This window comes from Macaca mulatta, chromosome 18 (assembly GCF_049350105.2).
Source record: "Macaca mulatta isolate MMU2019108-1 chromosome 18, T2T-MMU8v2.0, whole genome shotgun sequence".
Classification (NCBI taxonomy): Eukaryota; Metazoa; Chordata; class Mammalia; order Primates; family Cercopithecidae; genus Macaca; species Macaca mulatta.
In genome coordinates, this window is record NC_133423.1 from 24,069,377 (window position 1) to 24,094,403 (window position 25,027).

A 25,027-nucleotide genomic window follows, 5' to 3' on the forward strand; every position below is an offset into this window, starting at 1 on the left:
AAGGGAGGCATTATGGGACAGTTCAAGAATTCCAACCACTTCATACCCACTGGGATGATTATACTAAAAAAATTAAAAAGAGAGAAAGAAAGAAAAAACAAGTGTTAGCGAGGCTGTAGAGAAAATGGAACTCTTGTGCACTGCTGGTGGGAAAACAGTCTGGTGGTTCCTCAATAAGTTAAACATGGAATTATCAGATGACCTAGAAATTCTACTCCTACGTATCTACTCAAAGAAATGAAAACAGGTGTTCAAATATTTATGCACGAATGTTTATAGCAGCTACATTCACAAGAGCCAAAAGGCAGAAACAACCCAATTGTCCATCAACAGGTAAATGGATTAACTATATGTGATATAACCATGAATGGAATGTTATTCAGCCATAAAAAGCAACAGATCACTATGATATGCCACAACATGAATGCTCTTGAAAGATACCATGTCAGTGAAGAAGCCAGTCACAAAGAACCACAGTTTGTATGGTTCTGTTTATATGAGATATGCAGAATAGGCAAATTCACAAAGACAGAAAGAAGAGTAATGGTTGCCAGGGCCTGGTGAAGTGGTAACAGGGGAGGACTGCTTACTGGGCTTGGGGCTTCCATTCAGGATGAATTCTGTGGGGGCTAAACAGTGGTAACAGTTGCACAACACTGTGATTATATTTAATGCCACGGAATTATACACTTTAAGATGGCTACAGTGGTAAATTTCATGATATGTGTATTATACATCAAAAGGAAACAAAAGAACTCTTTGCAGGAATCAGGAGACTGAGTTTCCAAACCAACAGTAATCTCCACCACCAACAGGACCCCCTGCCTCATCAATCCTAGTCAGTAGGTCACCACGTGTGTTTCCCACCTATTTCACTTTAGCAGCTCCCTCAGTTCATCTTCCTCTTGTAGAACTCTCTCGTCTTTGCTTCCCTGGATCACCGCCACCTCCTCATGGCTGGTCTTTTACTGTGTTTAAGTGAAACCTCAATGAAGTTGATTTAAAGGCTAATATGAGTGTGGAGGAGCAATTCCCCAATTTGGCCATGTATGCTGGCCATAATCATTTCTGATCAAGTATCAAGTATTTAATATATATATCATTTTCCTTATAAACTATATTACACTATTATTAGCAAGTAATACTTCATGGTATAACAAGTACAATTGGAAAACTATGTCACATCTCATTCACTGGCTCAGGGCTAAATCTCAATTGTATTAAAATTCTAGAAACATGCTTCCTTTTCATTGTCCATATTCAAAACTTCACATACGGAGACCTTTGTCTATTCTTTGTCTATTAAACATGCACAATCTCTATAGAATGATCAATAAGCCCACCAAAAAAGCCCCTAAAACAAAGAACAGTGACAAATCAAATTAACTGGGATCTGCACATACTTGGCAAGTTGTTTCTCGGCATCGGCACAAAGTTCCAGAAGCCCCATCAGAACAGCGGACACATCCATGTAAGGCTCCCAAACGGTGAACCCGCGTCCAATCAGATCAATGGCTGTTCTTCGGATAGTGCTGTGTGGAGGAAGTTTGGGGCTTGGAGGCTGTAGCAGAAGAAACGTCAGTGCCTTGCCTGAAATGACAGAATACAATGCAGAGCATGAAGGGAATTTTATTTTTGTAATCTTTTCTTTTGAAGCATACTTTCCAAATACAATCCATTTTTGATTTTTTTAACTGAAAAAGGTTTTGAACCTCAAGACTACACAAGATCTTAAATAAATGGTTTGCTCAGCTACATTCTTTGAAAAGTTAGGCTATATTATTTCATACCATATTCTAAAGTGTTTTAATTACATATTATATGTAAATGGGTATATATAATTTCAAAACATATCAATGATCTTAAATTCCAAACAATGCTTCTCCCTAACTCAGGGTTCTACAAAATGGAGATGGTTTCAAATAATGTAATACGGTATTTCTTAACCTTTCTTCTGCATCTAACACAGTTCATATGTAAAATACTCCCCCTCATAACACCTCTCATTACAGGCACATTGCAATGAAGGATGGAGAACGTAGAACACGTAGTTTGAAAAAGCTTCCCTCCCAAAGCATCTATTTTCCTCTATATTCTGGTGTATGTACTGATATAGTACAATTATGTCAAGGGTGTGGTAAGTTCTTCACATGATTTTGCTAAACATGTTAATAGTTCAGTATTATTTCTAAATCTGATGAGATGACCTAGATCTTTTTTTTTTTTTTTTTTTTTTTTTTTTGAGACGGAGTCTTGCTGTGTCTCCCAGGCTGGACTGCAGTGGCGTGATCTCGGCTCACTGCAAGCTCCGCCTCCCGGGTTCACGCCATTCTCCCGCCTCAGCCTCCCAAGTAGCTGGGACTATAGGCGCCCGCCACCACGCCCGGCTAGTTTTTTGTATTTTTAGTAGAGACGGAGTTTCACCACGTTAGCCAGGATAGTCTCGATCTCCTGACCTCGTGATCCACCCGCCTCGGCCTCCCAAAGTGCTGGGATTACAGGCTTGAGCCACCGCGCCCGGCCGGGATGACCTAGATCTTAATAATAAACAGGTATTCCTCTATGTTGAGGATGAGGCTGACAATTTGTATACTTACGTCTAATGGCTATTAAGCCACAACACTTCATCTACTTCAGAAGGCATTTTGAGATTTAAAAAAGAAAAACAGCAGGGGTTATGAAAAGCAAGTTGTAATTTAGAAGAGTTTTTGTTTGTTTGTTTTTTGAGAGAAGAAAGAAAACAGTTCCTAAGTCACAGAACAGTACAGCATACTGATTAAGAGGAACACATGCTTCAGGTTTAAGACAGGAAATTAATCATGGTTCCCTAACTCACTGGGGGCAGGCCTAGGAAGGTACTCACTGAGCCTGACTTTTCTCACACTATAGTGCTTAGTCTGAATACCTATTACACATGGCTCTTTTCTAAATGAAGAAAATGGCACATAAACTTTAGTACATCACATCCAACCAACAAAAGCATATCATAATTTTTATATTATAGTCAATTGTTAAATGAGAATGGATTGAAATGGAAAGGAAGAGAAGGGAAGAGTATTGTAAAGCCAGGATAATAGTCAGTGGATACACTGAAAAGTAGCGATTCTGAATTTCTTCTCAGTCACGGAACCCTTCAAGAATCTGATGAAAGCCATCAGTCCTTTCCCCAGGAAACTACACACACAGTCATACCCATCAAATTCTGCAGAAGAATGTCAAGGCGGCCATAGATTGTGGGTTAACAATTCCTGCAGTTAAACTAAACAACATCCCAAAATTCATACTTCATATGTGTATTTGTAAATGTTACTCTTGTATTTAACCATATAATTATAATATATAAAGCTTCACGTTTTACTTTTGGATCAGAAAAATAATAAACTCCTTTAAAAAAGGTAACACACAGTTTTCTAGTTTCTGCCAGCACATACATGTCCTTTTATCACATGAAATGCTCCTATTTTTAAATACAAGCATTTCCCTTTTCCTCAGTAAGTCTGTCAGTTCCTTGAGGGTAGTAACTGTGTTTCACATAACCCTGCATCTTCTAAACCACCAACCACAGTGCTTTGCACATATTATTTACATAAATGAAAAACAGGTCTGCCTTTACTGTCAGAATATTTCCAATACAGCTCCCTGCCCCAGTTTGTCAGAATGATATTTCAAAATGTCTAGAAATCTACCATTTTCCTGTTTATTTTTTACTTCTTGGAAGTCGTAAGAGCTACAGAAAAACTCCAACTGCTATTCTCTGCAGACATCCTGAAACACCAGCAGCCATGGCTTCCACTCTAAGCAATAATGCTCCCTGGAGCTGCATCCTTGCTAAGTAATACCGCAAAAGGAGGTAAATCCTAAGTACAATGTTTTACAGCATTTCAGTCATCAGTTTCCTTAGTGGCACTTTACCATTTTTGTATTCGTTATAGATGGGAGCATACAGGCAACACTAGAGACCTCACTGATTCCTAAGGGCCTCTGTGTTGGGAGCTCTGGAGGAAGTTTCCTCACCACTCTGGACAATTTTGTCCTGAGAGTGAAAATACACACTAAGTGGTCGATAGCTTGATATTTTCCAGCACTGTTCTGACAAAGTGGGAAGGACAGCATAGGGGAACTGATCACTTGCACTTGGATGAAATGACAGAAAAGCGTTCTCCCTTTCGGCCTCCTTTCAGAAGACCCTGGCTCTACAAGGGCCACAAGAGTGCCTGCTGCTCCTCTGTCAAGCATGGCCTCACTGCGAGAATGCGTGGCTCAGCAGAAAACACAGGGTCTCTAGAGCACCACTGTACCTTCTCTTAAATCATTTTCTATTTCACTCAACGATCTCATAAGTAAAATTCCCCTACAGCATCTCTCCTTCTTTAGTTCAAATTATAGTCTCCAAGTAACATAAAGATCCCTATGGTTTTGGCAGGGCAGTTTTTACAGCTCTGGCAGGCCACGTGAGGGCATTAAAAGCAGAGAGGAAAATGGGCTACTCTACACACAAATTTCAAATCTACTGGTAGGAATATGATGTTTTCTCTTTTTCAGGGAGCTGTTCTGGAATTACGAAGATGTACAAATGTTAAAACTCCCTATCTATTTCGGACAACTTTTCCCAAACAAAACATGTAAATAACAGTGTGAAAAAGGATTTTCAAGTTAAACCTTTAGATTTCTAGCCCTGGTGATTAATAGGAAGCATATTACTTTTCTGCTACTAGCAGTAATGACAATGATGTTCTGAAGGAATAATCTGGGATGCCTATGACTTCAAACTTCTTAATAATCTATTTTTTATACTAATATTAAGAAACCAGCCTTTAAAAAATATTATATAATAGAAAGATATAGAAAAATTTATTCCTTTCTTAACTTTTATTGTATCCTCTAATTTAGGGATTTTCTACTTTATAATTACATATGACATAGGTTCTCTCAACATGGATCAAAGAGGATCAAATGCTGAAATCAAGATAATGATAGTGTCTTCCCTCTTGATAAAGTCTTAAGACAGAATTTCATGAATTTTGCCTCCCATAATTTTTCTTAACTGGTTGGTATTGAGTAAAAATTGTATATTTTAATCTGTATAAGATAGAATCTAACTTTGTAGAAAATAAATATTTCCTTATTTTATATAAATGGACCACTATTCTACAGTATCTCATTGAAAAGGCAAGGTGGGGAATGATGCTACCATTGACCATTATCGCCAATCCCTTCTTCTTAAAGGTTCTCCAGTGACGGTTTTAAAAAGTTCAGCTAACTGGCCTGGCATTCAGTCAAGGATTTTCGCATTTGGTGCCAACCCATCAACTCAAATATTCATGTAATACCTGTGAATTGCATATTGCTACACTCTACTATGTGCTAGGAAAAAAAGGGAGAATAAGACTCAGTTCTTTCCACTAAGGAAATTCAATCTAATTCAGGAGCAGGAGCAAACAGACAATTTAAATATATTGGGAATTGTGTTATAATTTTTATAAGCACAAGATAACAAGACAGAGCTTAACAGAGGCACTTAGCCTCATCTTGGGGGGTACAAGAAGGTTTCCAGAGGAAGGTGATCTTTATGCCACAACCTTAAAAATAAGTAGGAATTAGCCACTTAAAGGAGAAGGGAAAGAAAACATTCCAGGCAGAGGAAAGAGCATATGTAAAGACCAGGAAATAAGAGAGAACATGGCAAGATCACAGGGTTACATGTAGTACAGCATGGCTAGAAACTGTGTGTACGTATGGTTGGGGAAAGGGTAAATGGGTGAAGGGGAGAAGAGGGCAGGGGGGATGAAGTATAACAGTGAAACAAAAGGCAAGACAGGTTATTACAGCTCCAGGACAAAGGGCCCTATATGCCATGCTAAGGAGTTTGTTTATTCTGGTGATAATAAGAAACCATTACAAAGTTTTAAGCAAAGGAGAGATTTGATCACATTTTGTTTTAAAAAGATCAATATTTGAGGTGTCATGTGATTAGAAAAGGGCAAGTGCCGGCCGGGCGCAGTGGCTCATGCCTGTAATCCCAGCACTTTGGGAGGCTGAGGTGGGTGGATCATGAGGTCAGGAGATCAAGACCATCCTGGCTAACATGGTGAAACCCTGTCTCTATTAAAAATACAAAAACATTAGCCGGGTGTGGTGGCGGGCACCTGTAGTCCCAGCTACTTGGGAGATTGAGGCAGGAGAATGGTGTGAACCCAGCAGGCGGAGCATGCAGTGAGCTGAGATCGCGTCACTGCACTCCAGCCAGGGCAACAGAGCAACAGAGGAAGACTCCGTCTCAAAAAAAAAAAAAAAAAAAAAGACAAGAAAAGAAAAGAGCAAGTGCCCTTTTTATTCTGATCTTCTCATCCCCAGTCAAATGGGATTAATTAGAATCAAAGAATTTCTGAATGGAAAGACCTTTAGAAAAATCTGGTATATTTCCATGTTCGATGAGATAACAGAACCATAGAGGACAAGTGGTTAGGTGTAGCTCTGGGTAAGGAGTTGAGTCTCTGTGGCCCCGACAATGTGTAATAACCAGTATACAACTTATATCTTTGCGACCATGTTGTATTCATGACACTACCAACTATGGATTCAGAACTATATCTACAACCAATCTCAAGTCCACTTTCTCCTCCTTCGGAAATAATTTCAGCTGCTGTTACGAGCATCTCCCCAAAACAGAAGATTAAGTAATGTTTTATCTTTTCTTAAACAATGAGTTTTTGTCACTGAAGCAACACATAACAATACCAAGGTTCCTGTAATTGTCTTCGCTCTAACTTAGTTGCATCATGGCCACAAAATTGTTAATTCCACATCCAGCACAGCATCCACTTCCCAGGCAGGAAGTGGGAGAAGGGTGAAGGACAAAAGGACATGTGTCAGTTAAGTCTAGCTCCTTTTAAAGTCTAATTACATATTTCATTGGCCAGAATTATACCATATAATAATTCCCTACTTTCAAGGGAGCATGGGAAATGCAGTCTGTCAGCTGGACATATTGCCACTTTCAACAAAACTGAGGCTTTGTGACCTGGAAGGGAAGAATTGTACGGGGTAGGTAGCTACCAATTTCTACTGCATCTTCCCTGCTTATGTTAGAATGAAATTCTTCCTTTTAATATGGCAATTACTGTGCACACACTGAACAAACACAAATATACTCTCTTTTGGTGTTTATTCTATTGCTTAAAGCTATTTTTATTTATTTACTAATTTACCTTTCATACTTGCTAAATAGGTAAGTTCCTTGGGCCAAATGAGATTCAAGAAAAATACTTTTATGTTAGGCCTAAGGCTTAGCACAGTGCTTTCTACTCAATAAGAACTTAATATATAATTGTTGCTTTGGTAAATGTTGAAAATTACTTTATACCATATGTGCCTAGCACGGTCAAAATTATGCACAGGTCAGAAATTTCCAAGAGTCTGCTACAAACTTGTTTTGAACAATGGCAAAGTTTCCACAGTTATATGGTGAAATATGAAAAATATAAACAATGTACTAAGTCTTTTTCCTAAAGTTATATTTATTCAATGTAAAGGAGTGCTTATTCTGAGATACGGTCTTACTATTTTGGTGAGGTTATATTCTTACTACTGTTTTTGGTGAATATATTTTTTTAATAGAGTGGTATTCTCTAATGTTTATAAAAAACAAAATTAAAAAATTGAAATAGTACTAATAAATGCTGTCATATTTTATTTTTAGAAATTGTACTGGTCCATGATATCCAAAAGACTGGAAATCATTGCCATTTGTAATAAATGTACTGTCCTGGGGGAACTAAAGGGCACCTTCTCTATATAAGTAACACAAGCACAAAGACCTTTTACTAGTCACTGACTCTTGATTGAGAATGTCAAGAGACTTCTAACTCAACTTGTTGCAGGGTGGGATTCAGTATTATTCATGTCAGTCTGGGGCCATCTTCAAGATTAAGTTATCAAATTATTCGTGTTTCTTACCTATAAGCTAGGTGAGCAGTAGAGATACTGCAGCAGCTTTATAGTGAGAATTTAGTGTGTAACATCTCAGCACCACCCCTGTATGTCTGGCCAAATGCACAAATAAACTACTGAAATGCAGACAGACTCAGAACACTAGAGAACAAATCAAAATGAAACAAAATCCTTTAAAAAGCAGAAAACACTTAAAATCCAGCAATGGATACATCACAATGAACTTAGACCCTCTGGCTGTTGAGAAATGAATTCTGTTGTTATGTCGTCAAGAATAATAATAGCTCATATTTTAATGCTATTAATTCATATCAAATTTTTAATTTTCTTAAGAGTCCCAACTTTAATCGTATTTTTTTTTTAAAGGTGCTATGAGGTGATATGAAAGAGCAAAGCTGCAAGAAAATATTTACACTTTGCTGTAACAGCAAAATGCTAAAAAGAAGAAAAGGATTGGGGCAAAGAGAGCAAAATAAAGCCTATGTAAGCTGCGGTTAAACAGATGACAATATTATACTATGGGTAACTTGTTGCTCTGGCAAGATGAATATTGTTCAATCATGAGCTGACCAATGACAAATGCCAATGTTGAAAACTTTTGTAGTATCTGGCTATGTATGATGGTCAGTCCTGTTAAAAGCTATAACACACACCCACACACATGCATGCACACACATTTGTTCTCTCTTATTAGAATAGCTTAATGAATTTCTTTTTTGGAACATTTATTTATCCTTATCACAAAGCACAGACTCAATTTATTAACACACCCTACATTTATTGAATGCCTGTTATAGGAAAACACATCATTAACTATAAAGAAACATAGTTACATATTTTTATAAGCATCACGTATCATTTTTAGCATAATTTGTTTGATAAATAACACTTTCATATTGCTATTTCACTTTTTTCCTCTCTTATATTTCTAGAACAAGGGTAGGGACTGCACCTGATAGTAGTACCTTCAGTTCACAGCACAGACACAACAACAGACACACAGAACACGGACTTTTTTTTTTGAGATGGACTGTCACCCTGTCACCCAGCCTGGAGTGCAATGGAGCGATCTCAGCTCACTGCAACCTCCGCCTCCCGGGTTCAACGGATTCTCCTGTCTCAGACTCCCAAGTAGCTGGGATTACAGGCATGTGCCACCATGCCTGGCTAATTTTTTGTATCTTTAGTAGAGACAGGGTTTCATCATGTTGGCCAGGCTGGTCTCGAACTCCTGACCTCGTGATCCGCCTGCCTCAGCCTCCCAAAGTACTGGGATTACAAGCATGAGCCACCACGCCTGGCTAATTTTTGGTATATTTAGTAGAGATGGGGTTTCGCATGTTGGCCCGGCTGATCTTGAACTCCTGACCTTGTGATCTACCTGCCTCCGGCCTCCCAAACAGAACACGGACTTCTTTTAATCACTAGAATTATTTTATTCATTTAAAACACATATACGCAGAGTAAACTGCCAGTGGGTATACTAATAGAATACCAGAGGTGCCTCACACCTTTATTTTCTTATAACCACAGATGCAACCAAGACATTAATCATGCAGATTTTTAAAAAAATAGTTTCTATTTGTGCAGAAAAGGCACAGAATAATTAAGGATTTTTAAAGTTGTAAAAAACTAGTGACATTGTTTCCAGTCTTCCATTTGTAATTTTTATTTCCTTTTTAAAATTTCTGTCTAACTTCTGGATTAAGAAAATGTGGCACATATACACCAGGGAATACTATGCAGCCATAAAAAAGGGTGAGTTCATGTCCTTTGTAGGGATATGGATGAAGCTGGAAACCATCATTCTGAGCAAACTGTCACAAGGACAGAAAACCAAACACCACATGTTCTCACTCATAGGTGAGAATTGCATAATGAGAACACTTGGACACAGGGTGGGGAGCATCACACACCAGGACCTGTCGTGGGGTGGGGGAAGTGGGGAGAGAGAGCATTAGGAGATATACCTAATGTAAATGGTGAGTTAATGGGTACAGCCCACCAACATGGCACACGTATACCTGTGTAACAAACCTGCACGTTGTGCACATGTACCCTAGAACTTAAAGTATAATAATAATAAAAATGGTTTAAATTTTCCCTTGATGCTTCCCTTAAACCCGAAGACCTCATAGGAATCTGTGGTTACCTGCAGGAAGTTTCTAGAACCAGCTATCATAAGCCCTCATAAACCGCCGGTACACCCATTAGAAAACAGTGACAGGCAGTGGATTACTGAGGAGGCTGACAGGGAAATGTGGACAGATGGCACATAGGAAGCAGGAGGGGAGAAGCCCTCCACGATGAAGGGTCCTTTGCTAAAGGCAAGGGAACTTGGATTGAATGGCAACCAATGCTAACGGAAGACCATTGGCCAGAGAGAGGAGCTTTTAGGATTAGAAATTAAAACAGAGTCAAACCATGTTTATTAGGGAGAATAACATTTTCTTACTAGAATTATTACAAAACCAGAGAGTTTTAGAGAATTTTTCAGACACCCGAGGGATAATTCATGACTATTACTGCTGTCTGCTGGTAGGAAACACAAATAATTACTTTCTCAAGCTTTGGTCACTCTTAGGCTAGTCAACTGGCCTAGTTAAGACAATTTCATTCCTCATACTTAAAAGGAAATCACGAATGAAGAAATAGCCACTGCCGGTTGCTGGATCTGAATAGTGAAGAAGGGGGAAAAGATCATATTTAAAAAATACTTTAATTAATAGCTCAATTACAACCAAATTCCTATGGGAGAACATATTATATGCACTTTAAACCAAATGAATTTATGATGATTTATGCCATTACAATGAGTGCAAAATGAATTAATAATGATTGGCCACTTATTTCAAAGTGTAACCAAGTGAATGAAGCCTTTTCTCACTTGCTAACGTCCATCAAAGAACAAGGATGGCAGAGTGCCATCCAGAATTCTATTCCTTTGCTTTATACACATCTTGACTTAATCAAAAAGAATTCCAAGATGCCCATTATTTTTGAATATGGAATAATTAAGAAACATTTCTATAACTAGAAGCTTTGTGTTAATGCAATTATTAAAAATTGCTTTCAAACTTTTTATATCCTGTACTGCATAAAAATAAGTCATTTCTTTTAATAGAAAGCATAAAATAACTGTTAAATTAAGAAATTAATAAAAATATTTTAAATTCATTAACATCAGTTTAATCAAAATAGTCTTCAAAGTAGTTAGCTATTTCCTGTCCTATAATCAGAAGAGTATAAAATCCAAATTCTCTTTGATTTAAAGCACTTTTTTCTTATCTACTGAATTTCAAATTAACTAAGTTGTGTCATGTAGGGAAATGTAATCTCATTTTGCTTTCGGTATAATGTATTTTGGATGGCAGACCAAAATAGGAGATTGTCTTAGCTTCCTATAAATAAGCAAAAGGATGCTACATAATGCATGTAGCCTTCTACCTAGGGAAGGTAAAACGTGCTGATTGTTTGACGGTCAGGGCACCAGCAATAAAGAAGTAAATAACAGAAACAGATGTTTATGAGGTCAAAGAGGTGGGTGTTAAAAAAATCCATTAATCTACTAAATCTTTAATTGAATAGTCCGAACACTTCTATATTCCCTTCCCAAAAGAGGGAGGGCTATTGAATGGCATGAGTGAAAGAAATGGAGGGAGGGAGGGAAGGAGGGAGGGAGACAGACAAGAGAACAGCCGGGTTTCAGTTCTAGCTTGAGCACCTATTAGCTGAATGATCCTATTATTCATTTAGTATTTACTGACTGCCTGCTGTGTACCAGGCCCTATTTTAAGTGCAGATTTACAAAAGTCTATGCTCTTCTGAAGCTTACTTTCTAGTCGGGACATACAAACCAAATAAACAAATATATCAAGTGGCACTAAGTACTGTGAAGGAAAATAAAGCAGAGTAAGATCCTGGAAAGTGACAGACAGGGAAGGACTCTGCAGAAGGTGACATTTGAACAAAGACTTGAGTGAGATGAAAGAGAACCATGTGAGTATCTGTGAGAGAAGCACGAAGGGCCCTGAGGCAGGAGCCTGCCTGGGATCTCTGAGGGACAGCAAAACATCCAGTGTGGCCGGATAGCAGTGAACAAGGCAGAGACTGGTAGGACATGAAGTCACAGAGGTAGCTGTGGGATGGATCATGCTGGGTCTTGTAAATGTGGGGTTTTATTCTAAGTGTCATGAGAAACTTGTGGAAGGTTATGTGGAGGGCAGCGATGCAGACTGCTTTCAACTTGAAAGCAGCTGGGTCCTGTGTACGGAATAGACTGTAGTGGGGCAAGAGTAAAATTAGGGAGGCCTACTGAGAGGCTCCCAGTGGCTCAGGCAAGACAGAATGCTGGGCTGGACTATAACAGTAGTCATGGAGTAGTGAGAACTGTCCGAATTGTGGATTTTTAATTTTATTGTTTTGGGACAGGGTCTCACTTTGTCACCCAGGCTGCAGTGCAGTGGTGCGATCACAGCTCACTGTAGCCTATACCTCCCGGGACTCACATGATCTTCCCACCTTAGCTTCCTGAGTACCTGGGACTAAAGGTGCACACCACCACACCCGGCTAATGTTTATTTTTTGTAGAGATGGGGTCTCACTCTGTTGCCAGGCTGGCCTCAAACTCCTGGGCTTGAGTGATCCTCCCCCCTAAGCCTCCCAAAGTGCTCGGATTACAGTCATGAGTCACTGTTTCTGGTCTGAATTCTAGATTAAAAACATTTTTTTTTAAAAGATAGAGTGGACAGGATTAACTTAGGGATTAGATGTAGTCACGACAGAAAGAGAGGAAGTATGATTCCAAAAAATTGAACATAAACAATTAGGTGAATGGTGGTGACATTTAGTAAAACAATAAGAGAGAAGAAGAGTTTCTTTTTGTTGTTGTTTTGAAGCAAGGGACAGTTATCCAAAGTTTAGTTTTGGGACATTTCAAACTTTAGATACACATCAAACATTTAAGGGTGGGTGTCCGCTAAGTCACTGGATACACAAATCTGGAGACCAATATAGAAACCAGCACTAGAATTAAAATGAGGCTGGGTACAGTGGCTCATGCTTGTAATCCCAGCTGTCAGGCCTCTGAGCCCAAGCCAAGCCATCGCATCCCCTGTGACTTGCACCTATACGCCCAGATGGCCTGAAGTAACTGAAGAATCACAAAAGAAGTACAAATGCCCTGCCTCGCCTTAACTGATGACATTCTCCACAAAAGAAGTGAAAATGGTCGGTCCTTGCCTTAAGCGATGACATTATCTTGTGAAATTCCTTTTCCTGGCTCATCCTGGCTCAAAAAGCTCCCCCACTGAGCAGCTTGTGACCCCCACTCCTGCCCGCCAGAGAGCAACCCCCCTTTGACTGTAATTTTCCTTTACCTACCCAAATCCTATAAAACAGCCCCACCCTTATCTCCCTTCGCTGACTCTTTTCGGACTCAGCCCACCTGCACCCAGGTGAAATAAATAGCCATGTTGCTCACACAAAGCCTGTTTGGTGGTCCCTTCACACGGACGGACGTGCATGACACCAGCACTTCAAGATCCTGAGGTGAGAGGATCGTTTGAGCTCAGGCAAACAAGACCAGCCTGGGCAACAAAGTGAGACCCTGTCTCTACAAAAAATTCTTTAAAAAAATTAGGCATGGTGTGTATACCTGCAGTCCCAGCTACCTGGGAGGCTGAGGTAAGAGGATCCCTTGAGCCCAGGAGGTAGAGGCTACAGTGAGCTATGATCGCACCACTGCACTCCAGCCTGGGTGACAGAGTGAGACCGTTTCAAAAAAAAAAAAAAAATTAAAATTAAAAAATACATGTACAGATGACTCAGAGGCCATGGAACTGGATGTGATACCTAGAGAATTAATGTAGATACTGAAGAACTTCTATAGGTTGAAAAGCAATGTCAAGACTGAGTACAAGTGGCCAATGAGGTGGCTGAAAAGCAGGAGATGATGTCACTGAAACCAAGTGAAGAAAGTGTCAAGGTTTAACATAGCTGGAATTATCATATGCTACCCAGAGCCTGAGACAAGGGCTGAGAATCACTTATTGGATTTGGCAATTTAGAAGCCACTGGTTACCTCATGAAAAGATTTTAGTGGAGTGAAAGGCAGGAAAACCTGGTTGAAGCAAATTCAGGAAAGAATGGTAGCTGAGAAAGCAGACAAGGTAAATTTAGTCAGAGATGTACATAATTATACAGCTCTCCTGTGACAATGATTTCTTATGGCTACTGACAATTTGGTGTCATATATATATCTCTCTCTCTCCAGTGAGCTCAATTCAGAGATCGCTCATTAATAATGATGTTAATCTTGGTGTTCATGTAACCTTCCATAGCAAGAGAACGGTAGATGAAATGGGTCTGAGTGTCTCTGGTTTATGTGACACGGATTTCTCACTAAAAATAAAGTAGCAGTCCATGTTCTATCCATTGCTTCTACCAGCCTCCTCTGGGCCTGATCGCCTCCAGGAATCAACCAATCAGAGTGAGTCTCTGGCCTTCCCAGGGATAAAACTCACCTAACACTCCAGCTTCACTCACTCACTTCTGATTTCTACAGGAATGCATCTTCACCCTTTCTGGTCGCCCATACACCATTAAACATCCGTGAAGGGGGGCTTGCCAAATAGATTCCAGGGTTCTGATGGTGTCGATGTATCTCCCCAAAGTAATTAACTTACCACTCAGTCAAAGGCTCATGCTCAGTTTTTTATCCATTTGCACTAACGTAGAGAGTTAAGAATTAAAGTATTATTAAACAGTACATAAAACCCAAACAATGACATTCTCCAAAGAAATGCCATTAATGTCAACCAAAAATATGGCAAGAAACTGAAAAGAAGTATTTCATTATAACTTCATAATTGTCTCTTCTTTTAAATAAGTCACATAAGCTAATTAAGTAAGCTATCATTACAAGATAAATCTCAAAGTAATTTTATAGGTAGTCCAGTGGAGATTAAAATCATATGAAAAATTACTTGACCTCTTTTCTAATAACCACAGAAAGGATTCAACTGGAACAAGGAATTGCTGAGTGTTAACCCTTTAGGAATACATACTCAAAGGCCCCAGATAAGTATGCCTTTGGTGGACACTAAATACTCAGTACACTGTGATATGGATACTAGAGTAAGTGTAGGAGAAATAAATTCAGAATTGTTTTACATGTTGGTAAATTGACAAATACTGACATTCTCAATACAAGCACTTTAAATGTTTCCTTTCCACACATTTATTTTATTGAAATTGAGTAAGGGGGAAAAAAGATGAGCAAACAAAAGTCACTCTGCTGCCCGTTTCTCAGTCTGGACATCTTTGTTTAAGCTTTGACTTGGCTTAAATGAACGAATTAATATTGACAAAAACATCAACTAAGCTAATGAGTTGTTAGTTAAGGCAATAAACATGTCACATTAGAGTCAGCGCAGTAAAGAGGTAATTAGCCCTGGAAAAGCCCTGCTGATTGGAGCTGTTGAGATCCTCTGCTCTTAACCTTTGAGTCCATTATCTAACCCAGGAGTGGTGGCTATGTTAATGGGAACTTGCCAGTAAACAGCAGCCTGACTATAGGCAGCAAGCCTGCACTCAGAATTCTGGGATGAAAGGGGTGCTGGTGTGTTTACAAGACAGCCCTCAACAAAGCTCCATGAAAATCTGCAACAGGGCTCTTTCTGGAAGCTGTGTCAATGTCAAACAAAGACAGAAGTCAAATATATTTCCAAAGAAATATTTTTTAACAAAAGGATACGCAGTAATTTTTAAGTAACAGAAAATGACAAAGGAAAAGTCACGTCAATCACAAAATACTCTCCCTTCTACAAATAAGGATGCGCTGATCCTTTCAAGATAAAGCACAAGATACTATAATAGGAATTCTCAAGTATCTGAGCTATAGAAGAGAAACTGAAATCACAGACAATTAAAAATCTTGGATAATTTACATTCATTTAAGACAAAAAAGAAGCATAACATGATACTGCACTTCTATGTTTATTGAGATTACCCTTTAGAGCAGCTTGCTTTATGAAATCTGGGTGTTTTTGGAATGTCTCACTAATTTTACTGTTTTGGCTTTTAGGACAATTACAACCAGCATTTCAGAGTCTATGTTGAAAAAAAATTAAATGCTTGGAGAAAAATCACAAATAGCCAGACAAAAATCTATATAGGAGTTAAAAGATACCATATCATATGACTAAAACTTCCATTCTCTACATTAGCGGGCCATTTCTGAAACAGAGTGAAAGACCACATTGGAGAGTACCATTTGAGTTTGCATAATCTTCATATCAACTTCCCCCAAAATTATCAAATACATGCTAAGTTTTTACATTGCTTCTACTATCATATATTCATATCTATAGAAGCTACTAACATGTATGATAGACTGAGATTACATTATCAAGAAATATTTATTTTTTCTTTGGAACTTGTTTATCTTTTGAGCTTAAACAAACATGTCATGAATTTATAACACTACAATCCTGTTCACTTTTGAACATTTTAATACTTTTATGCAATTTTCTTTTATAAAGGAAGAAAATATTCCATCCTACATTTGTTATTATTTATGTTTGAAGAAAGAAATTGTCAGATATGCAGCTGTTGCCGCTACTGCCATGTACATACATATGGTAGGGTGTGTGTGTGTGTCTGGATGTTAAAGGGGGAGAAACAATGGGACATTTACTATACAATAAATCAATATGTGCTATCTTTTTTCAGGCTGAGTAATTTCAAAAGGGACAGGAAGCAATTAGTTGCCTCACACCTTATTGGCTAGTGTATGGTTTTAATATTTTCTAAATTTTCCCTCAAATATAGCTCCTCTTTTATTAAATTTGCAAAATAGCAGCAAATGGCTTAGTTTTCATTAGTTAATTGTTCTATATAATCAAATTTAGACTGAAAAGCACTATAACACCATCTTCATTTTTAATAAAAGGTGAGAGAATACTGTAAACCAAAATAAGAAATAGTAATATATTTTTCTGTTATTCTATTGTCATTGACAGCTAAGCATAACCTAAAATAACATAATACAGCATTCACTTCTTATGTTATATATAAAAATATATAAAAATGTCCGAATACTTCAGAATTCTCTAGGAGCAATAAAGAAAAATAAGGCCGTCAAAATATTTTTCAGACTTTACAATTATGTATGAGTTTAACTTGCTATAATTATTTCTATAGTAATTTCATGTCTAGGCAGTATATCATAGAACAATATCTTTTCCTTTACTCCAACATACCTGAAGAATATGACATTACCAAACCATGTTTTAAAATGGCAAAATGTTCCAAAACTGGAGGGAGTATAATTTTAAAAGTCCTCCAGATGATCCAGATATATTCCCTCACTCCACATCTTGCCCCTGCCCCTTTCCACATAGGAGCCAAATGCTACCCTTCTTTCTCTCTCCAGTGACTAAAAATTTATGGATGGTAGGAGAGAGCTATTAAGACCTGGGTTCTAATCCCAAGCTTAATATTTGGTAACTGCTTGATCTGGGGTAACAAACTGGGTATAAGTTTCCTCATTCAATGAGATAAAATGAGACAGAGGTAAGACCTATTCTTGAGCTGACAGGAGTAAAAATAACACAGGGTAGCCTCTTGATATATCATATGCCTCTCCCTCCATACTCCTGTATATATGTACAGATAAACGGTTCCTTAGTTACTTTCTTCAATCACAGACATTTATCTGGAAATCAGACTTGAAAATGGACTATTTTTTAAAAAGGAAAACTTACTGGACTCCAATCCTTTAAAAATACTATAAAGCATGTTATCAAACTAAGAAAAAATAGTGCAACGATTAAATGATGGGAAGGAAAGACAGAAGAAAGGAAAATTTATTTGCTGACTGACTGGTAGGTGGCAGTCCACTTAGTAGGTCCTGTGCTGGGTGTTTACGTGTAGTATTTCATTCATTTCTGAAAACAGACTTGTGAGGGAGATGAGACTAGTTTCAATTTTGAATATGAGAAAAATTACTTCTCAAAAACCTTCAATAACTTATTCTAGATTATACTGTTTGAATTGCCAAAATAAGGTTGACCTGACTTGACAGCCTCTGATTATTATATTATATACAATACTTGTTTAAAAGTAATAGTCTATGTCATATTCCACATTTAGGATGCTCTCTGGAAAGGAATTTTATGTCTAATATTGCAAAGGAAATACACCATACTGTTTTCTCCAGATGATCCCAGCAATATAAACTGGGTTCGTAATCAAAGAAGTGCTGAATCATTTTAACATGTGTGAAAAGTGAAAAGCCTGACTGGCAGAGTTTCCCAAGGATGGCAGAAATTAATCTGAATGATCAACATATATTAGCACATAAAAATAAGTCAGAGAAAGGCAAACAAATATTCCAAAAACTGGCTTCCCAACCTTTGCCCTGTTAACTCTGGCCTAGTTAAATAGAGCTAGCAATGCTATTTTTCTTCCTCTCGAAGTCTGTGGAAGGTGAATCAAATGTGAAAGCAAGATCAATTCTGTTCTAAGACAGTAAATGAGCTTAAGATCAGACCTGTTTCAGTTTATGGAGAGAATCTAACTATACGAGCTTAAATGCATGTTTATAGAACTACATTACAGAGGCAGAAGAAAAGAGAATACACTCCTGCCTGCACTGACAAACAAATGTTATGGCTATTGATAGTGCCAAAAAGCCATTCAGTCCCACCTACCACATCCGCCTACAGAGCTGCTATGTTCTGCATGTTTGTAGCCTCCCAAAATGATATGTTGAAACGTAACCCCTAAGGTGATGGTATTAAGAAGTGGCGGTCCTGGGCACTAATGAGATTAGGGCCTTTATAAAAGAAGCCTGAGGGAGCTTGTTCACCCTTTCCACCATGTGGGGACTCTCAGGAAGAAGGCACCATTGATGAGGAACGGGCCCTCACCAGATACTGGATCCACTAGAGCCTTCACCTTGGACTTTCTAGCCTTCAGAACTGCTGAGCAATACATTCCGGTTTTGTAATAAATTACCGAGCCTAAGGTATTTTGTTATAGCAGTCCAAGTAGACGAAGATAATAGCTAAAGATTACGACAAAATATTTTCATGCCTATTTTATAAAAGTCAAGAGCTAGAAGGATACAACCTTATTAGGCAGATCAGAAAATTAAACCTCAAAGAGGTTATTGTGATTTACTCCACACTAAAGAGCCAAGCATCACGGCACGTCCAGAATCCAAAGCTCCTGTCTCAAAAACCAGCATTCCCTCCACGGTAAGAGAAGGCGTCCATAAGAAGTGAGGTTCAAAGTTATTGTCGTTATAACTGTTACCATTTTAACCGTTTTGATCACAAGCATACCCCAATGCTTAACATACTCTCTGGCACTGAGGAAGCACTCAAAAATATTTGTGGAAGGAAAGAATTTGATTCACACTTCACTGTCCATATTTTAAGCATCTTTCAAGGTCTCAGTTCAGTTTTACTTTATTTACCAAAACAAAGGAAACAGATGGTCACCCCAGCTATTTTGTTCTTGAATCTCTGTAGCACATCTTTATACCATTAAAAAACACACAGACTTGGAAAGCTGTGTGAAAAAGAATCTTACAGATAATCTGGCCCAGAGGCTTCTAACCCTGGTTGGTATTGAGAATCACCTGATGAGCTTAATGAAAACACAAATTCTTAGCTCCACTGCAGACCTAGAGATGCAGAACACAATCCAGTGGCGTGAAGTTCACTATTCTGTGTGACAGCCAGTGCCAATCTTAGACTTTTTTCATTACGTAAAATGCAAAGATAAGAAAGAAGTGTAGACTGGGCATGCTCATGCCTGTAATCCCAGCACTTTGGGAGGCCAAGGTGAGTGGATCATCTGAGGTGAGGAGTTTGAGACCAGCCTGGCCAATATGGTGAAACCCCGTCTCTACTAAAAATATAAATTAGCTGGGCGTGGTGGCGCGCGTTTGTAATCCCAGCTACTCAGGAGGCTGAGGCAGGAGAATCACTTGAAGCTGGGAGGTGGAGGTTGCAGTGAGCCGAGATCGTGCCATTGCATTCCAGCCTGGGCAACAAGAGTGAAATTCTATCTCTCAAAAAAAAGAAAGAAAGAAAGAAAGAAAGTAAAAGAAAAAAGAAGCGTATAAACCTTGCTGTACACATCATCCAGATTCAACAACTTTGAACCCATGGCTAATCTTGTTTCATCCACACTCCCATTTGCTTCCCCATCTTTAACGCCTTCTCTTGTCTCTTTCATGCCTTTTTTCTTTCCTTCACTTACTTACATCTGTCTCTTCCAATCATAATTCAAACATGTCTCCTAAATCGCTTCATCTACAGTTTGCCCCACCCCCTTTCTTGAAGAAATCAGTTCTTTTATCCCACAGAGTCTCCTCAAATCTGCATCCTGCTGATTACATTCCTATGACAACATTTAAAGTGTTCTTCTAACCTTTGTAGTTCCTATAAACTGGTTGAACAGATTCAGTTTGAATTAGATCTGCTATGTACTTCCATCTCAGAAGCGTACAATGCCTGGTTCTCTCTTACGGTGATATTAGGAGTGATTGCCCAGGTCCATTAATATATTAGGGTGGCCAAATGATTATATCCCATCATTCCTTCATTTATTGGCTACAATATTGTTATAAAGAAGAATTTCCTTTCATCAACCACTTGATTATGCTGAGGTACATGTGTATAAAATGTACTAATTTTCAAAATAAGTTAATTCCCTAGCATCATTCAAAAATGACAATGAGGTTTATGTGATTTTTTTCCCCCAGTATCACTTTGAACTCTTGAATGAATCAAAGTAAATTTGATAGGTTCCTATTTCAATCCACTATAGTTAGCATTGTCTTTTCATTTTGCTTATATGATAGAAATATAAATAGATAAATCGTTCCTGGATTCTCAGTCACAGTATGTGGAGGTGTTTTCACATTTTTTTATATATATATAAAATATAGTTTCAAAATAAATATAAATAAAATTTCATGTAGTTATTACTACTAAATATAAAAGATTTTCCTTGAATTGTAAGTTCTCAGGGTACATTTGCAACTCTAAATCCACTAGAATAAAAGTAGTTAGAAGCTAAGCAGAAATCCTTATCAACATCTTCTGAAAACTGTCTATAATCACGCCAGGCACAGCGGCTCATGCCTGTAATCCCAGCACTTTGGGAGGCTGAGGTGGGCAGATCACTTGAGGCCAGGAACTCAAGACCAGCCCAGCCAACATGGAGAAACCCCATCTCTACTAAAAATACAAAAACTAGCTGGATGTGGTGGTGCATGACTGTAGTCCCAGCAACTTGGGAGGCTGAGGCACGAGAATCTCTTGAACCCAGGAGGTGGAGGTTGAGGTGAGCCAAGATGGTGCCACTGCACTCTAACCTGGACAACAGAGCAAGACTCTGTCTCAAAACAGAATAAAACAAAATAAACAAACAGAAATTGTCTATAATCATAAAGGGAAATAATATAATCTAGAAGTTCCTTATTGTTTCAGGTAAGATACTCCTTAAAATGTTAGGTTTAATTTTCTTCACCAAAGTCCTGCCTGTTTCCTACTCTCTAAGCCACACTTACCTTTCAATCTGTGGGACTATCTATCTACTTTCTTCTATGTTTGTAATGGCTTCGGGTCAATTTTTTGCCTGGAGAATATCTGCCCTAATAAGTAGCTGCGTCATTCCTTCTGTGGTTCTCTCACTGTTTTATAAAACAATTAAAAATTGTTAATGTTCTCTAGTTCATCTGGAGACGACCACACCACAATGATTCTGGCATTTTGAGGGAAGAAGCTAAAAAAAAGGTTAATTGAAGTTGAGTTTGCTAAGCAAGATAATGTATTCAAACATGAACTTACACATAGTCACTTAATAATCCTAAATAAGAGCAAAAGACTCTGCACACAGATTCTTTCTTTCTGTCAGGAAGAAAGTGCATTATTTATCTTGGTTTGCACATGTGGAAAGCAGGAATGGCTGCCACTCTCCACTCTGCACATGGGCAATAATTGTAAAAACCTAATAATGTCACATAAAAAAAATCATGAGTATCTTGAAATCAAAAGGTTACAAAAACATATTGTTTCCCAAAAAGTTAGGCTATTTTTGGTACCCCAAAGTTAGGTAATTAAGTTTAAATGCAGAACATTTCTAATTAAAAACTATATTAATAGCTGAGGTTTTGAAAAATACACTGCATTAAAAATCATTACGAGGCCAGGCACAGTAGCTCACACCTGTAATCCCAGCACTTTGGGAGGCTGAGACAGGCAGATCACCTGAGGTCAGGAGTTAGAGACCAGTCTGGCTAACGTGGTAAAACCTCGTCTCTATTAAAAATACAAAAATTAGCTGGGCACAGTGGCAGGTGCCTGTAATCCCAGCTACTCGGGAGGTTGAGGCAGGAGAATCACTTGGACCCATGAGGCAGAGGTTGCAGTGAGCTGAGATCGCGCCAATGCACTCCATCCTAGGCAACAGAGCGAGACTCCATCTCAAAAAAAAAAAAAAAAAAAAAAAAATATTTTGAGCATTCTTACATTTAAGATAAAGAGTTCTGCAAATTTATTCATAGACTTTAAACTAAACAATGCATTAACTAAACATTGCATTAACTGCATTTTAAAGGTTAAGCTGTGAGTTAGTAAATAAAAAGTTCTCTGAATAGCACATTGTAATTTAGCTGGATTTTGAACCACAGTAAGGTGGAATTAAACGAGGTCACAACCAAATTTTTAAAATAACTTCATTTCTGGATAACAGAACAAAATGATTGCTTATCGCCAGTGAGATGGCGAGGAATCTACTTGCAGTCCATAGTACTTTTCTTGAATCTGACAGAACACCAAATCCAACTTCCACTGAAATGGAAAATCAGCTGGGTATGGTGGCTCACACCTGTAATCCCAGCACTTTGGGAGGCTAAGGAATGCGGATCACTTGAGGTCGGGAGTTTGAGACCAGCCTGGCCAACATGGGGAAACCCTGTCTCTACTAAAAATATAAAAATTAGCCAGGCATGGTGGCACAGGCCTGTAATCCCAGCTACTCGGGAGGCTAAGGCAGGAGAATCGCTTGAACCCAGGTGGCAGAGGCTGCAGTGAGCCGAGATCGCAGCACTGCACTCCAGACTGGGCGACAGGGCAAGACTCCTCAAAGTAAATAAATAAATAAATAATAAAAATAAAATGAAAAACAAATATATCAATTGGCTACTGTTTTATTAATGGATACTTACTATCCACAGCTCAACTCTCAAAAGAACAAGTAAATTTTACCACCAGAAGGAAGATTATTAAAAATAATACTGAACTAATTACAACTTCATTCATGGAATTAAAAGACCTCAGTGAAACACCATCTTTAGAAAATATCAGAAAATAAAGACAGGCCAATAAAAGATGCAAAACCTCAACGGTTGATGAGGTACTCTCTAGTATGTTTTTAGGCAAGGTTATTATTAAGTATAAAACAAAAGCAAGTAACTACCACCCAAGGCATTAATACACAATGCTGCCAACAGGCAATCACCTTGATATTTAGGCAGGCCAATATTTATTTCAGAAAGGTTCTGAAAGAAGAACCTAGTAGGTGGTGTGTCAGGACAGCAACCACGTAAGCAAATTTGAAAGAACCTGCAAAAATTTATACATTCCTAGACATAAAATGCATTTTTGAGAGAGACTGAAAAATCTGTTAACCAAAATATTTTCTATTGATACAGTGATGAGAGTCACACCTTACTTATGCTGCTGCAGTAAAAGACTGAGTCATAAGTCACTCATTACCTTTTACTTCCCTTAACATCATATTTGTCTGTCTTTTGTCCATAAGCTCTGGCTTATGTAATTTGCTTTAATAAGCTGGGGCACTTCCAAATCCTAGCATAGTTGATAATTTACTATTAGGATGAGCCATGTGAAATAGCCAATATTTACCATCTTTGACCCTCAGAAATGGCAATTTCATATGACACAAGTTAATATTTGATACGATAGTCCTTAATACCACTACACCTGCAACACAGGCATTCAGAGAGAAAAATCACATAAGGTTTCCATCTGTGTTTACCTGGATCGCTGTAGATACATGATTTAACGGAGATACTAAATAAGAAAGACAATAACATTTCAATCTTTGTCTAGCATTTAAAAATATTATAGCTTTTAAATAAGCATGTTATATAATTATATATACATGTCCCTATATAAATGTCCACAAAGGCAAACTCTACTTTGTTGTTACCAAAATTAACTTGATTGACAAATGATAGGTTCAGCACTATGATTTCTGGGCAATGAAAGCAGCTTGAATGACACACTGCATATAACTATGTAATATTGCTATACTTTAGAAGTAGCCACATCAATATTTTAAGACTTGTGTTATTGCCCAGAACTCTTATCTTCTCAGAAGCAGAGTGGCCTGTTCCACTCAAGCCAACTATATGCAGCTCGGGAGGTCACAGAACTGACACTGGTGACATTCTGAGCAGACTGCTTTGTGATGTGACAGTCAGTCAGATAGTGGAATTTTAAATGAGCTGGAGCTTAACAAGCCTGAAACTCTTCTCTAGCGCTTAAAAGTCCGAAGAATTCTCCACTTGCCAATAGTAGTATTCGCCCTTTAAACCATGAACACAAAGACACTAGTAAATCCTCTGCTTGCTATTTTTATTCTTTCTTTACTCCCAGAATGCTGTCCCAGTGAACTGACAACCTCAGCTAAAATGGACGGCACTCCAACATTTTACAACATATAATGCAACTATGTTGCCTTTTCTATTTTGGAGAAAATACATTGACCACTGGGACTGAGGATAAGAGATTACAGGAACCATTTCTTCAGTCTGATAAAGCACCTAGTAGCAGGCTCAGAAATCCATAGCAATTAAAAGGCAAATAAAAGTTAAATATAGAATTTGTACATCTATTGTACATTATAATCAAAGATGTGATCTTGTTAACAGATCATTAATTATTCCTTATCACTAACATCCCCGTGAAGTACTAGGTAAGCGATGGGACATTACTAGGCCATTGAAATGCAAATTTGGGGACAACAG

General features: G+C 38.2%; 1 protein-coding gene across 2 annotated transcripts in view; it reads right to left on the bottom strand.

Annotated features, from left to right (window-relative positions):
* The window catches only part of WDR7 (WD repeat domain 7), a 388,194-nt gene that overhangs the window by 104,197 nt on the left and 258,970 nt on the right, over nt 1-25,027 (bottom strand). For both annotated transcript variants that reach the window (XM_001084877.5, XM_001084992.5), the window contains one exon: nt 1,404-1,590. In XM_001084877.5, the coding sequence (XP_001084877.2) occupies nt 1,404-1,590 (187 nt within the window). The remainder of the gene's footprint in view (nt 1-1,403; nt 1,591-25,027) is intronic.